At 35.7% G+C, this 16,645-nt stretch overlaps 1 protein-coding gene across 4 annotated transcripts in view; it reads right to left on the reverse strand.

Moving 5' to 3' along the window:
- The window catches only part of SLIT2 (slit guidance ligand 2), a 343,502-nt gene that overhangs the window by 80,189 nt on the left and 246,668 nt on the right, over positions 1–16,645 (reverse strand). For 3 of the 4 annotated variants that reach the window (XM_045771455.2, XM_087864254.1, XM_087864253.1), the window contains 4 exons: positions 7,678–7,749; positions 3,843–3,986; positions 3,567–3,730; positions 2,588–2,611 (listed from right to left, as the gene is read on the reverse strand). In XM_045771455.2, coding sequence (XP_045627411.1) covers positions 2,588–2,611; positions 3,567–3,730; positions 3,843–3,986; positions 7,678–7,749 — 404 coding nt within the window. The remainder of the gene's footprint in view (positions 1–2,587; positions 2,612–3,566; positions 3,731–3,842; positions 3,987–7,677; positions 7,750–16,645) is intronic. The other variant, XM_087864252.1, reaches the window with a different exon arrangement.

The following is a 16,645-nucleotide window of genomic DNA, read 5'->3' on the forward strand; positions in this document are numbered from 1 at the left end:
GAACAACATCCAGGAAGAAGTTGAAGGTGAGCTACAAGGACAACAGAGAAGCTCAAAAGATCTGTGGTTTCTTCTTTGGAAAAAAAAAAAAAAGGCGCAAAAGACCGAGACTAGAAGAAGGTACATCAGGATTGAAAAGGGAGGACATTATGTTTCAGATCAGACACTTTTACTTACAGCCAAAATGGTGAATTCCTGCAAAAGTAAAGATCCCCAAGAAGGAAAGAAAGAGTAATCCCAATTAAGATTAATCAACACATATACAAAACTAGCGAAGGTCTCTTCCTTCTTTCCTTACTATGGCAATTAGAGGGGGATGGCATAGTATGACAGCAATCGTCATGCTTTGCAAACGTTTGTAGTACTTTTTTGAAGCACAGTGCTCTTACAGGAAAAGCAATGGCATACAAGACGCACAGCACAAATTAAGTTCTTGTCGATTCCTTTAAATGATGGGCTCTCTGCAAGATAGATTTTCTGTTGAGTTATCACTATAATATCTAGAATGCCATACAGAATGGTGGTAGGCAAGTAAACATGCAAACGTAAGTGAAAAACAAATCATGGCAATCTTCAAAAACAAATACATCTGGATTAAGCCTTACGTTGTGGCTTACATGCTTTTTAATGACCTTTCCAACTTATAAATAATGTCACTTAGTGGAAATGAAATCAGAACCTCATACAGTCGTAAAGCTGAATATAATCGTTTCGTTAGACTTGGCAATTAATGCCAGGGCATTTACTAAGGAAGTGTTGTCCCGTAGTTTAAGCTTTCATTTTAAAAGCGAAACGAAGAAACGCTGGGAACAGAGGGCTAAATGACAGGTACATCAGGTATCTTATATTTAAAACAGTCTGCATTCAATGCAATGACAATGATGTTTCTTTAATGGAGACTCTATGGGTAGGCTAAAATTTTAATATAATCTAGGGACAAAAAAAGGAGAAAAAGCCCAAAGGATACTTCCGAGTCCTGACTTCTATTATTATTGGTTTAATATAAATTGAATGATCAGAAATTATTGACAATTAAGCCATGATATCACATATACAATGTATTTCCAAAAAAAACCTATTCTGACTGCTGTCAATAAATAGGTAAAACTGTATCAGAATTTATGAAAACAATCTGCCATTTGATCTTTAATTTGTGAATAAGAAATATTAATTTCTAAATTATTCATAAAGTACATTTAAATGTAATTGAATAATTTGGTATCAATTATATTAACTGCCATAATTTAAAGATTTTAGTAATATTAATGCTGTATCCTCTAGGTGTTCTGGTGTTTAGAATATGGCTTTTTTCCAGGTAAGTAATAGCTATCAGATGACTTTCTGCTTAGCAGTGAGGTAAAAATAATGAATTTTAAAGATTGCCTATGAAGGCAATCAACTGTTCTATTCAACGTGTTATTTCTTATGCAGCTAGTGTAATATATAAAATGTTATTGATCATTCAAGCTCAAAATGAGTAATAAAATCTGTTATATGCATAAAATTATTCAAATTCTAATGGCAAATAACACATATCTCCTTAAAACACAGACCAAACCCAGAACTCTTCTTAAAAAATCAGTATGGTTTTTTGCATGCTAAAACCATGTAACTATCTCCTTACTGGTAGTTGTTAAAATATATGATAGTCTAGAACTTCCCCAGGAGATGGTAAATGTAACCAATCAATTACTAACATATATTTTTATATAATGGTTTAAAACAAACAAGTCAAGAGGCATTTTACACAATTGGCAGGCAAGGAAAAAAATAAGTAAACATATTTCAAAGAGCTAGTTCCAGAATCATCAGCCTTGAGAATGTTAAGATTGTAGTGGTAAAACATTTCAATTACTTTTCTAAAAAACATTTCATTCATCTGCCTAAATTATTCAAGGCATTTAGTGCCCAGGAACATCTGATGCTCTCAGAATGTACGTCAGTATTGTTTCTGTGGAGTTACATTGTCACTCCAGGCCTGCAACAATGTTAACTCACAAACAATGTATAATTGCATGTCAGCAAGCAGGAAGTTGCTGTCTTTGTATAAAAAGTGAAGCAACAGTAAAGCAAAATAAAACAAAAAGCAAGGGGCACTTTTTTAGTATAAAGAATTATATTTAAAAAAGTAAATTTCATGGAGGACAAGGCAATTCTGTGTGTTTGTAACTGATTTCATGTAGAACTAGTTCTTTGACAACAGAGAGGTCTCTGTCTTTAAAACTAGCTCAATAAGCTATATTTTAAAAACAGGTTGAAAGATCAGATATACAACATAAGGAGAGAAAATGATTTAAGTAGAAGGCTACAGGTTCAAACATTTTAGCTACTGTGAGAAATTTTAGATAATGCGCCAAAGTGAGAGAGGAAAAAAACGATGGGGGTTTAATAATATGTCTAACATCAGAAGCTGCATGCAAAGGTCAGGTTTTCAGGAAACAGCTACAAGTGGTCTATGCAGAAGTCAGTCTATCTACAGAGTACCCACTGTACTTTCAAACGCATGCATATCAAAGTTTCAGAAGCTATATTTTATAAGGTGAGGAAAGGGTGTCTGCAGTTAGTCCTACTACCGAGCAAAACCTACCTGGAATGAAATACTGTTCTTTAGCTAAATAAAAAAAGAGAAAAAAAAATAGAAGATGCACCTGAATGTCAGCAAGCAGAGATATGAGTTATATTAGATTAAGAATGGACTAAAGGTACTATAGATAATTAAGTGAACTATATTTACAGCAGTGGCTGAAGTATAATCATGTACAGTGAGTAGTAAATGTCTCTAGAACCATGGACAATAAACAGCTTTGTTTTGATATTAGCTTTTTAGTATGAATTCACTGCCGAATGTGAAATACCCCTGGAATAGTTAGATAGCATACTACTCAAAATATACAGAATGTAGTTTATCATAAGAACACAGAAAAGTAAATTTCAAGGAAGTAAACCTTTTATTTAATAGTAACACGATGGATCTATATTTGGCTTTTTATAAATAAATATAATATTCCCAAAATGCTAAAAGATGGTCTTTTTACAAAAAAAAATAAAAATAAAAAATAAAATAAAAATCCTCACAGTCCTATTTAAAATAAGAAGGTGAAAAATAAGTAAACACATTTAGTGTGAGAATCAAGGGATCAGGAAATTTTTCCCCTACGTCTGAGCCTGAGCAAATCACATAATCAAGTCTCAGTTTACTTTCTGAAGAAATGAGAACATGACTGATTACCTTAAGTTTCTCAATGGAGAATACAACAACAAACATGAGACTTAGCAGACATAAAAAAGTATTCTGAGCTTGCTAAAGGGCCCCTGTTCAGTTTGAACCCTAAAAATACAGTATGAAGTATCCAGGCATCTTATTTCTTGGCTGGTAGCCTATTTGTTATGCTGGATATAGTGTTAAAAATATTACATATAGGAGTGTTATATGAATTGTGTCTATAGTTCTCTTTATTTTGTTCTTTATAGACAGCATAATTCATCTGAAGACCAGTTGTCTCTAGGTCTCCATAACCACTGTTTTTGGTAACACGGGGGAAATGTCACATGAAGTAAGAAATTACCTGAACAACGGAATTTCTTGCTTTTGATTTGTCCGATTCTTTTGTTGGCCAGACGCCGGGGGCTGGTGCAGCGGGCACCACTGGTCTCGATGGGGTTGGTATGGAGATAATCCGCCAGCCACTTGAGATGGCAGTCACAAATAAAGGGGTTCTGGGCCAAATGCCTTTCAGAAACACAGACAGAATACTTTTATACATGACTTGCAATGAACTCAACTCTCAAATTCACAGTGGGGACAGCAGTCATCATATTTGATCCAAGCCATATATACATACATGGTCTGAATGGCCCGGAGAGGTGAAAAAGTCCCCTTGGCAATGGTCTGAAGCTTGTTGTCGTACAAGGAGAGAAGGTTCAAGTTGTGCAGATCCTGAAAAGCATCTACCCGAAGGCAGTTTATCTTGTTGGCATTCAATAATCTGTTTGATCAAATAGTTGCAGAATTAAAGTGTAGCATCTCCTTAACCCACCTTCAAGATTCTGTCCTTCTTGAGAAATACAAGAAATCAAGAAATCACATTTCTCTGAACCTCGACACTAACATTTTAACTGGAATAATTTAGGTATCACAGGTGGAAGATATTCCAGATAAAACAAGGGTCATGTGGTTTAATGAATGCCTGAATCTAGTGGTACTTATATATTTATTCAATACAAATTATTCAACATATTCTCTGGAAGATGAAGAGGCAGGGCAGTAGACAAAGGTGGATGAGACCCAACGTCTCCTGTCAAGGACGCCATAAAAAAAGTCATAGAACATTAGTCTCTCTAGTGGCTCTGTGAAGAAGTTCAGTCTATTTTCAAAAACAGAAGCCAGAGTGAGCCTTTTAAAACACAGATCACTTTCTCTCAAAGCCAGGCAGCAACTCCCAAATTGCTCTGAGTGAAGCCAAGGTCCTGACAAATTGCCTCAGCGCCCAGTAGGACCATTAGCGCCCCCCTCTGAACTCCGTGACCTCCAAGTTCTCTCCTGGGGCCGCTTCTGCTCCAGCCCCACAGGTCTCCTTGTTGGGGGGCTCTCTGCTTGGAATGTTCTTTTCCTTGCTGTCTGACTATTCTGCTTTTTGAGTCTGTTGCAATCTTATCTCCTCAATGCAGCTACCCTGACCCCTCTCTTCACCCATCACCTGTGTTTGCCCCGCCTCAACCTCTAGCACACTCAATTTCTTTACTATCATCTGTTTGTTTTTCCTATTTTCTTAAGTACATATTTCTCTCCATTGCATATAATTCACTTATTACATTATTGCTGTCATGTGTAGGTTCCCTCAAGATAGGTATTTTTGTTTGTGCCTAGCACATTTGATATGCTCCATAACTATGTTGTTGAATACACACTTCATGATCCTCTTGGAGAGTGACACGGTTCATAACCCTATTAAAGGCCCTGGTCCTATATTATAAATATCCATTTTACTTGGTTTAACAAAATAAGCCATAAACTCATTTTTCTCCCAACATGCTATCAATATTTGACTTAAATATTCTATGGAACTGTGGTTTACAAATCATACTTGGGCAAACGCCATTCTTATAGGTTATATGGAATTGTGTCTGAGCTTTGATGCATGTTGGACTCCCTTTGGGAATACACCTGCCCTGCCCTCTACCTTCCTCAATGCTCTGGTCTATCATGGCCACATGGGAAGCTCACCATTTCCAGAAGCTTCCACCCACCTAAAGTATTTCTTCCTCTAGGTCCCCAAGGAAGTTATTCTGTGCTACTTAGTCTTGGCACCTCCTTTCTGTAAGCCTACATGTTTGCCCAAAGGTGGATTAGTGCCCTCCATGGGCAGAGAAATTTTTTGATACTTTTTTCTCTATTAGCAGTTACTTTACTGCTTTGATACTTAAGACTTGAACAAATATTTAGTAGCTCAAAAAATGTGTGCCCTGTCATTTGGGTTTGTATGCCTTCCTATTTAACACTCTAAAAATGTTTTCCCTTTTGTCCATCAAGAATCTCTATTTTTAATTAACATAGGATATTTCTTCTACTTTACTTGCTTTTTAAAGTATGTACACACAAATCTGTGACTTCCTCGGGGTAATTCTCTTTGCTCCCCCCCTTTCTTTTTTTAACCTCTCTTTAAGGACCTGACATTTTGGCCTTCTCTGTGGTCCTCATAATAGATTTTTAAAAGCTTAGGAACTGGTTTCAGGTATGGACTGATAATCCCATTTCTCCACTCTGCATCACAACACAGGTCACACTGACTGTATTCCCCAACGTGTCAGTGAACTGAAGGAGTCAGAGAGCAGAAATAAGGAGAAGGAAAAAGTGGGAAGCACTGAAGACAACTGAAGAAGGTCCTGTTTTGAGCGTTTTGTACTTACTGTAAATTATGTGGTCTGCAAAGCAGGAGAAAGAAAGTGTGGCACACACTTTCTTTTGTCCTTCCATTTACCTACTTCTTTTCCCTAGTACCTCATCTGTCCAAGCAAATCTAAGATGCTTAACTAAGTTCTCAGCTAGCCATAAAAAGACAAGTGTGTGGCTTTAGCCCTGGCAGGCTTAGGAACAGGCCTTAATCTAGAGGCAACATATTAGGCTGAGGGACAAGGATAGCTTTTTAAGTCAGATTTATCTGCATACAGATCCCATGGTTTATGAACCTGGTTGTTACATCAACCACCAATAAGTATGTCTGGAAGGAAAAAGAAGGTGCTATTTAAGTGTTAGTACCAGACAGGCCAGCAATAGCCAAGAGACTACACGTAAATGGCAAAGATAATAGTGCTAGGAGAATGCAGAAGAATGACAGAGAAGCAAATAGCATGCAGGCAGTACCTGGCTATAGCATCCAGCTATACCTATAATGTGTATAATGTATACAGAGTCATTGTATTAAAGATCAGAAACAGTATTTACTGAGCCCACCTCAAGGGTTAAAAAAAAAATTTGAAACCATATAAAGACATTAGGCCACAAGGATCAGTATTTTTCATGACTTACTGGACTACTATAAAATCCAATTATTGGGTTATACAGTACTAAAGAGATAGGAAGAAAGAGACCAGAGAGAAATGCAGTAAAATGGAGAGTACTATACATAGTAAGCGTAAATATGGTTTTGTTAACAAGTTGCTTCCTTTGTGTGCTTCTGTGTGTGTCGTGTATGAAAACTGGGTTGTGGTATAAAATATGTTTCTGGAGAATGATGAAAATTTAAAACATGAAAACTAGGATATGGTTATAACTTATATTTATCAAGTAAGGAAAAAGATCTACATTTGGGGTATCTGTGGGATTAGGAGGAAATCTTTGCCAAATCAATGATACAAACCCAACACCAACAACTGTGTATACGAAAGGAGAAAGTAACATTTTAAACTTGAGAATTTTACGGTGGACTGATGATGAACTAATTGAGAGAGGACATTGCCTCATACTCATCTTTGTATCCACAGCAGCCCCAAATGAGGAACTCTATGTATGTTTGGTGATCGGAACAGAATTTGGTGATCGAACACTAACCATCTTAATACTAGTGTATTTTTTCCAATTTCCTTTTCTATGAGCATTCACTAAAACATTTGTGGTCAGGTTTTGATCTTATACATATAGGTATAGTAAATTCTTCTTTTGAGACAAAGGTGTGGTAGTTATTGTCTAAGCAGAATGGTTTCTAGAAGATGCAGTCTAGGGATTTACAGATAATTTTTTGAGTAAACACCAGTGGGATGGCTCCCGCTGTGTTCTGGCCCTCTGCACACCACCTCTGGGTCGGGGACATGGTATTTCAGCATTGTCCCTCCTGCAGATGCTTTGGACAAAGGTGGATAAACCTAACACTATGTCACTCTCCTTCCCAACTATTATTAAATCAAAACAGAGAGCTTCACAAAGGGCAGAGACCGCACCAGCTTTTATTGACAGAGTGGCCAGGAAGCATACATTTGTGACAGGGTGGACAGAAAGGTTTTGAGACAACTTCAAAGTGCCGTGTCTTCAAATAAATAACACCCATCAATGTTAGCTGCACTAGACTAATCTTTTCCATTTCATTAAACTACGTCATCTGAAGTCTTCATGAGACTATAAGAGGGTACACTGACTGAAATATAATGCTTGGTTCAACAGATCAGAAGCCATCAAATACTTACAGTAACTGTAAGGAAAATAGTCCTTCAAATAAACTTTTTGGGAGTTCCGTGATTTTGTTTCCATAGAGGACACTGAAAAAACATGATTTAAATGAAAAAAAATCAGACATCAAGCCGGCATAACAAATTGACCCAACACATATGTATTCAGGCATATAGGAGGTTAGTAAGCACTCCATACATCATAAAAGCTACAGCTGAGTAAACAAACTTCAATCTGCAAATGTGTTTTTTCCTGATTATAGATCAGATATATGCTTACAGTAGAAAGTTTAGAAATTACTGAAAAATAGGGACACCTGGGTGGCTCATTCAGTTAAGCAACCAACTCTTGATTTCGGCTCAGGTCCTGATCTCAGGGTCATAAGACTGAGACCTGAGTTGGGCTCTGCACTCAGTGAGGAGTCTGCTTAAGATTCTCTCTCTCCCTCTCCCTCTGCCCCTCCCCCACTTATGCTCTCTTTCTAAATAAATGAATCTTTTAAAAAAAGAAAGCACTAAAAAATAAGAAAAATTAACAAAGATGAACACAATTCATAATTTTATTGCCCTTTCTTAGAAATGTCCACTGTTCAGTTGCCACGTTTTGGAACACACACACACAAACACACACAGAGTTCATATGAATGAGTGCATACTATAGTAACAAAAGAGAACACTAAATGTGGAATCCATTGCTGATTAAATGGATGAGTTTTAGGCTTATCATACTGGTAAAAAGTGAAAGGAATCTAGATAAAGGTAAGGTTTTTGTTACATAATGTGTATGCTTGAGAAATGTAAGATCTGGGAAGAAAGTGATCACATATTAATATGATTACAGGAAAATGTTTGAAATGTACGTTTCTCCAAAAATATGAACAGGACTGCATCCTCATGGTATCCACCTCTGATCAGCTACTAAGTGTAACCATCAAGTGCAAGCACCATGGCCTAGTCCCTTCAGTCCACCTGGCGCCTAGCAGTGATTTGAGCATGCAGTGACATTGTAACATTGGATTGATGAGTGATCATTGTTGGATGGGTGAGATGAAGAAATAAATTAGAAAGGGGACAAATTAAGGAATAATTACAAACTGGATGAAATGAGGGGATTTCAAGAACAAATGAATAGAAATGTGTTGATTCACCATACTGGCTATGAATAATAAGTCTGAAATGATGCCTATCTACTTTTAACCCCCAAAAGGAGGGAACCACAATTATGAATAGGTAAAGATAGAAATTATAGTCCTTAGGGAGACAATATGGCAATATATATCAAGAGCTGTAAAGACATTTATAAAAACTTTTACTTAGTTTCATTCTTAGGAGCTTAAGAAATAATCAGAGACAGACAATATTTTATGCACAAAATGTTAATCATGGTATAATTTACAGCAATGAAAAAATAGACACAAATAAAATGTCTCCAAGTCCCAAAAAAAAGTATTAGTTAAATGCATATTTCACATTGACAAAAATCATGTTTTGAAGAGTATTTAATGACATGAAAGTGTTGATGATAAAAGGTTAAATTTGAAAAAAACATAATAAAGTAGTATATTATATTATAATTCTGTTTAGAAAAATATATACCTGTATACATAGGAAAAAGCAGAAAATCTCTGGATGGCAGGCAATTAAGTATTCAGAGGTGATTTAATTTGCATCTACATATTTTTTCTTTATTTTTTTATATTCTCTACAATGATTTTATTTCTTCTGAAAATGAGAAAAATAATTTTTGGAAAGGGCATGAAGGATGTCATAATATGTAAAGGAAAAAGCTGAAATAAGAATCTAAATAATTAATATGTTTGGCAGTGGTGCATTTCTGTTTGAAAAGGAAGAAAATAATACAAGAGAAATGAATATGAGTGAGGGAAAAGCCGTTGTTTCCTTTTAAGATGTCAGTGAGAGGTGGGATGTATTACAATAAAGGAAGGAAATGCTCAAGGGAATAAATAAATATAGCTGGACACTATATTGTGTAAGGAGACATTCCATTTGTATAGATCCCGGTGGTATAGTGACATAGTTCACTTGTGCAGAATATAGATGCTTTGAAAAAGGTAAATCAATTAGAGAAGGAAACCATTTAAAAAATCAAATAATGAAAGAGTGAATTCTGTATTGTTAGGGTCAAAGAGGTAAGGGAATTAAGAAAGAATAAGCAAAAATAATTGTATTTTTTTAAGGTCAAGAATAAGAGAAGAGAAGCCTTTTGGAAATACATGAGCAGATGAAGACAGCACTTTTCAGGATATTCAATGCAATACCATTCAGCTGATTAATTGAACAATAGCTATCATATACTTATTATGTGCCAGAAGCTTTTACTAGGTTCTAAGCTTGGTGTCCAATTAAGCTGAATCCAACTGTTACTTGTTGAATGATCATCATTTGCCCTTGTACCACCAGACTAATACAAGTGAGGTGAGTGAAGCATTATCTCAAAGAGCAACCCAAAACAGCAATTTTGAATACTGAAGGAGTTTCATATTTTGAGCCCATTGAGATATAAAAAGGAAATAGGATGCATATAAATTGTGGGGGACCCATATAAGAATTAAGGAGCAAATTATGGAACTAGAAATCAGAAATTATAAGAAAAAAATGTGGAAAGAACAAAAATACATGGAAGTAAAATAACATGCTACTAAATGGTCAATAAGTCAACCAAGAAATCAAAGAGGAAATTAAAAAATACCTGGACACAAATGAAAATGAAAACACAATGGTCCAAGATCTTCAGGACACAGAGAAAGCTATCCTAAGAGGGAAGTTTATAGCAACACAGGCCTTCCTCAAAAAGCAAGAGAAAATCTCAAATGAATAACCTAACCTAACATCGGAAGGAGCTAGAAAAAGGAAAAATAAATAAAACTCCAAACCAGTGGAAAGAACAAAAGAAAGAATGAACGAACGAACGAACGAAAGAAAGGAAGAAAGAAAGAAAAAGAAAAAAGACTGGAGGAGAATTAAATGAAATAGAAACTAAAATAACACTAGAACAGATCAACGAAATAAGGAGCTGCTTCTTGGAAAGATCAACAAAATTGATAGACCTTTAGCCAGACTCAAAAGAGAGAAAGAGAGAGAATACTCAAATAGACAAAATCAGAAACAGTAGAGAAATAACAGACACCACAGAAATAAAAAGGATTGTAAGAAAATATGATGAAAAACTATATACCAACAAATTGGACAACTTAGAAGAAATGCATAAATTCCTAGAAACATATAGCCTCCCAAATGGAATCAGGAAGAAGAAGAAAATTTGAACAGACTGATTACCAGCAATAAAATTGAATCTGTAATTAAAAAAAAACAAAAACAAAAAAACCCAACTTCCAACAAATGAAAGTCCAAAACCAGACGACTTCACAGGTGTATTCTACCGAACATTTAAAGAAGAGTTAATACCTATTCTTCTCAAACTATTCCAAAAAATAGAAGAGAACGGGAAGTTTCCAAATTTGTTCTATGAGGCCAGCATTACCCTGATATCAAAACCAGATAAAGACACTACAAAAAAAAAAAAATAATAAAAGAGAGCTACAGGCCAATTATTCTGATAAACATGGATGCAAAAATTCTCAACAAAATATTAGCAAACTGAATCCAACCATACATTAAAAAAATCATTTACTATGATCAAGTGGGATTTACTCCTGGGATGCAAAGGTGGTTCAATATTTGCAAATCAATCAACATGATATATCACATCAACAAGAGAAAGGGTAAAAACTATATGATCATTTCGATAGATGCAGAAAAAAGCATTTGACAAATTACAACATCCATTCATGATGAAAATCCTCAACAAAGTAGGTTCCGAGGGAACACACTTCAACATAATAAAGGCCATCTAAGAAAATCCCACAGCTAACGTCATCCTCAATGGTGAAAAACAGATCCTTTCCCATAAGGTCAGGAACAAGATATGGATGTGCATTCTCACCACTCTCATTCAGTGTAGTACCAAAGCCCCAACCATAGCAATCAGACAAGAGAAAGAAATAAAAGTCATCCAAATTGGTAAATAAAAAGTAAAATTTTCACTATTTGCAGACGACATGATATTACATATAGAAAACCCTAAAGACTCCACCAAAAAACAGCTAAAGCTGAAAAGTGAATTCCATAAAGTCGCAGGATACAAAATCAGTATATAGACATCTGTTGTGTTTCTATACATTAAAAATGAAGTAGCAGAAAGAGAAATTAAGGAAACAATCCCATCTGCAATTGCAGCAAAAAGAATAAAATAACTAGGAATAACTTAACTGAGGAGGTGAAAACCTGTACTCTGAAAACTATAAGTTGATGAAAGAAACTGAAGACAACACAAATGGAAAGATATTCCATGCTCACGAATTAAAGAATAAGTATTGTTAAAATGTCCATGTTACCCAAAGCAATCTACAGATTTAATGTAATCCCTATCAAAAAACGAATAGCATTTTTCACAGAACTAGCACAGATAATCCTAAGATTTGTATGGAACCACAAAAGACCCTGAATAGCAAAGAAATCTTGAAAAAGAAGAAAACTGGAGGTATCACAATCCCAGATTTCAAGATATACTACAAGGCTATAGTAATCAAAACAGTATGGTACCGGCAGAAAAACAGACACAGAGATCAACAGAACAGAATAGAGACACCGGAAATAAACCCACGATTATATGGTCCATTAATCTGCCACAAAGGAGAAAAGAATACGTAAGGGGAAAAAGACAGTCTCTTCAGCAAATGATGTTGGAAAATCTGGACAGCTATATGCAAAAGAGTGAAACTGGACCACTTTCTTATACCATACACAAGATTAACTCAAAATGGATAAAGGACCTAAATGTGAGACCCGAAATCATAAAATTCCTAGAAGGGAACACAGGCAACAATTTCTCTGACATCAGCTACAGCAACATTTTTCTAGGTGCGTCTCCTGAGGCAAGGAAAACAAAAGCATATATAAGTTATTGGGACTACATCAAAATAAAAAGCTTCTTCACAGCCAAGGAAACAATCAACAAAACTAAAGGCAACCTGCTGAATGGGAGAAGATATTTGTGAATGACATATCCAGTAAAGAGTTAGTATCCAAAATATATAAAGAACTTATAGAACTCAACTCCAAAAAACCCCAAATAATCCAATTTAAAAAATGGACTGAAAACATGAACAGACATTTCTCCAAGAAGACATACAGATGGGCAATAGACACAAGAAAAGATGCTCAACATCACTCATCATCAGGAAAATGCAAATCAAAACCCAATGAGATGTCACCTCAAACCTATTAGAATGGCTAGTATAAAAAAGACAAGAAGCAACAAGTGTTGACAAGGATGTGGAGAAAAAGAAACTCTCATGAACTGTTCTTGTGAATGCAAAATGGTGTAGCCACTGTGAAAAACAGTATGGAGTTTCCTCAAAAAGTTAAAAACAGAACTACCATATCATCCAGTAATTCTACTACAGGTATTTGCCCAAAGAATACGAAGACACTAATTCAAAAAGGTTTACACACCCTTGTGTTTATTAGCAGCATGATTTACAAAAGCCACCATATGGATGGAAGCAGCCCAAGTGTCCATCGATAAATGAATGGATAAAGAAGAGATGGTTATATATACAGTGGAATATTACTCAGCCATTAAAAAGAATGAAATCTTGCCATTTGTAATAACATGGATGGATCTAGAGTATAACGCTAAGTGAAATAAACCAGTCAGAGTAAGACAGATACCATATGATTTCAGTCATACATGGAATTTATGGAACAAAACAAATGAACAAATACAAACAGAGACAAACCAAAGAACAGACTCTTAACTACAGATAGCAAACTGATAGTTACCAGAGAGGAGGTGGGTGGGGGATGGGTGAGGTACCTGAAGGGAATCCAGAGCATACTTTTTAAATATATTTTTTAATTTAATTTTTTTTCTTATAGCTTTTTTTAAACTTAATGAATCATTGAACACTACATCAAAAACTGATGATGTACTATACAGTGGCTAACTGAACATAGGAGCACACTTGTGATGAGCACTGAGTAATGTATAGAATTGTTGAATCACCATATTAACGGAGGATATCACAAAAGGATGAAGGAAATCTGTGTAGGCATTACTTGGGATATATGGACTGTCAATCATAAAAATACGATCATGAATACTAAATGTGATGGGGATGAGATATCCCTACAAAAAGACATAGCAGTACTAGAGCTGGTATAGTTTTCTTATACACAGTGAGATCAAAATAGTACAAGGAAAAAGGAGTTAAAAATATAAAAAATCCAAAGACCAGGACAGAGAAGCTGGATGAGAGTCAAGAAAATAGGGCCCAAATCCATAAAAATGGGGAAAAGATATGTCATCACATAAATATATAAAGTGCAAGAAGGTCAGTGAGAATTTGTGCTACATTCCTATGAAGGAAAGAAAATTTTAAAAGAAATTGAAAGATGAAAATGAATTCAGTGGAAAAGGAAATAAATACCTGGGGGATTTGGATAATATCATCCAAATACCAACAGTGACAAATTGGGTAGCTTCTCTACAGTTTTCTTATACATAACTTATATTCGGCATACTGTATACAGTGTACAAGTATGCTGATCAAGAATTATTCCGTAGTCCATTGGACCAACAGGGAAATCTTAAGGAAATCTTAAGCAGCTCTTACACCTGCTCCCAGAAGGAAGGCTAAGAATTCTAAGCCAAGTTTCACCCTTGCAAGTTTCAATATTAGGATATTAGGAGATAGCAAAAGCTGATGGCTGAAAGCTGGCAGAAGACAGATGTACTACTAAAGAGAAAAAAAATGTTCAAAACAGAAACCTGTAAGATGGCTATCATGAAAAAGATGTTATGGGCTGACTTCATTATTCAAATAAATGTCAGAGAGCTATACTTATAAATTAAAAACAATGTACACCTGAGAATTAAAACGAAGCAATTTTAAAGAGAGTATGATGAAGAGAAAACAGAGGTTGCTACATTTTCACTGAAAACCAGTAGTAAAATGTAAGGTACTCAGCAGTTAACAGCAAGCTAAGAAAAGACTGTAGGGATTGTTAACACAGCAATCAAATTAAAATACAGCATCTTTCCTCTGTAGACCTCTGCGGAATTTGGGAGCTAGTTAGTGAAGAGGGAAATTAGAATAAGAACTACAATAGTTTGTAAGGGCTTAATGAAAAAAAAAATAAGAAAAGAGGAAAGCTATATGTTGAGGATCTTGGGCATAAACATTTTCTGGGATAATCAAAATTGAAAAACATACAAATCTACTCAGGAGAAGAGTTTGCCAAGCCCCTCTCTGCTATTTCTGGAATGTTTCCACTGTGCTTTAACAAAGCCAGTAGGGGAGTGATCTTACCCCCCTTTTAGAAATGAGATAACCGAAGCACAAGGAAATTAGTAACTACTTCAGCCAGGTGCCTGGTAAAGTGTTAGAGTTGGCGTTTGAACACAAGCCATTTAGTGTCTTCAAGGCTGTCTTGCTTATCCACTATGCTACACTACAAAAAAACTTCTTTATTTTGTAATATAAAATATGCTTCCAACCAGTCAACGGAAAGCAATAAAAGATGTTTACAGACAATGCCTAATATACTAATACGTTGAATCCCTAAAAAATTCTTATTAAATATTATTGATGTCGCAAAGAGGGCAAGAAAAAGCACGAGGATAAAATGATCCAATAAGTACATGTATTCCAAATGACATTTTGTCAATATGGAATATATTAAGTTAATAATAAAAATATTAATATATCAATAATATAAGAACATATAGTAATAAATGTAATAAAATAAATTTTAATGTTAGTAAAAGTAAATAAATGTTAATGCAATTATTTAATAGGAGAGACCTTTATATATGTAAGTAACCTCTACACCCAAAGTGGGGCTTGAACTCACAACCCTGAGATCAAGAGTCACATGCTCTACAGACTGAGCCAGCCAGGCACCCTTAATAGGAGAGACCTTTAAAACATTTAATAAAGCAAGCCTGACTTACTATTCTGACAATTAAGTAACAATTTAAAATAGTTCTTTTTATTTAATAAAATGCATTAGAGGTATTTGGCATCATATCACCTTTAATTATTTTTGCTTTTTAGCAAATGCAGCGACTAAATTAACCTGGGTATGTACATTGAGTCCTGTTCTAGAAAGACATGTGAGAGAAACCTGCACGAGTAAACACTTGATTTAAAAAAGGGGAGTGTTGCCTATTTGCATGGCTGTCACAGTTATCCACACAACCCAAGTCACTTTACTCCTTTCGAAAGATTTAAACTCTGGCTCACTATTACATTATACTCTCCAACCCTCCTCTTTTTCCGCAAACCTATAATCTGTCAGCATCTTTTGTCCCTCTGTCCTCGTGGCTGTGTCTTGGACCTTGCCACTATCAACAAGGCAACCTCTGCATAATTTCAGTTTCAACCTACTGCCTCCCTCCAGTCACATTTTTTCTTGCTCTTTCTTGAAACACTCAGCACAGTCTTGTCTCAGGGTCTTCCTGTTTAGTTGTTCTCTCCGTCTCGAAAACTCTTTCTCCATGCATCTGCACAGTGACTCCTACAACTGGAGTCTTCAGGTCTTTGTCCAGGATCACCTTTTTGGGAGGCCTTTGCTGACCATCCTGTTTGAAATTTCATCTCTCCTTCCCGCTGGTACCCCAATCACTCTGCTTGCTTTATTCTCCTTCACAGTGTTTGTTGTTTTTGTTTTGTTTGTAGGTTCCACACCCAGCATGGAGCCCAATGTGGGGCTTGAACTCAGGATGCTGAGATCATGACCTACGCTGAGATCAAGAGTTGGACGTTTACCTGAGTGAGCTGCCCAGGTGCCCCTCCTTCACAGCATTTTTTAATCATCAGATAGAATATCTCTTCTGACTGGTATCTAGTTTATCATCTCCATCGAGTTGGTCATCTCCATGAGGGAGAGATTTCTGTAC

The sequence above is a fragment of the Ursus americanus genome, chromosome 8, assembly GCF_024610735.1.
Source record: "Ursus americanus isolate L20-20 chromosome 8, mUrsAme1.1.p, whole genome shotgun sequence".
Lineage (NCBI taxonomy): Eukaryota > Metazoa > Chordata > Mammalia > Carnivora > Ursidae > Ursus > Ursus americanus.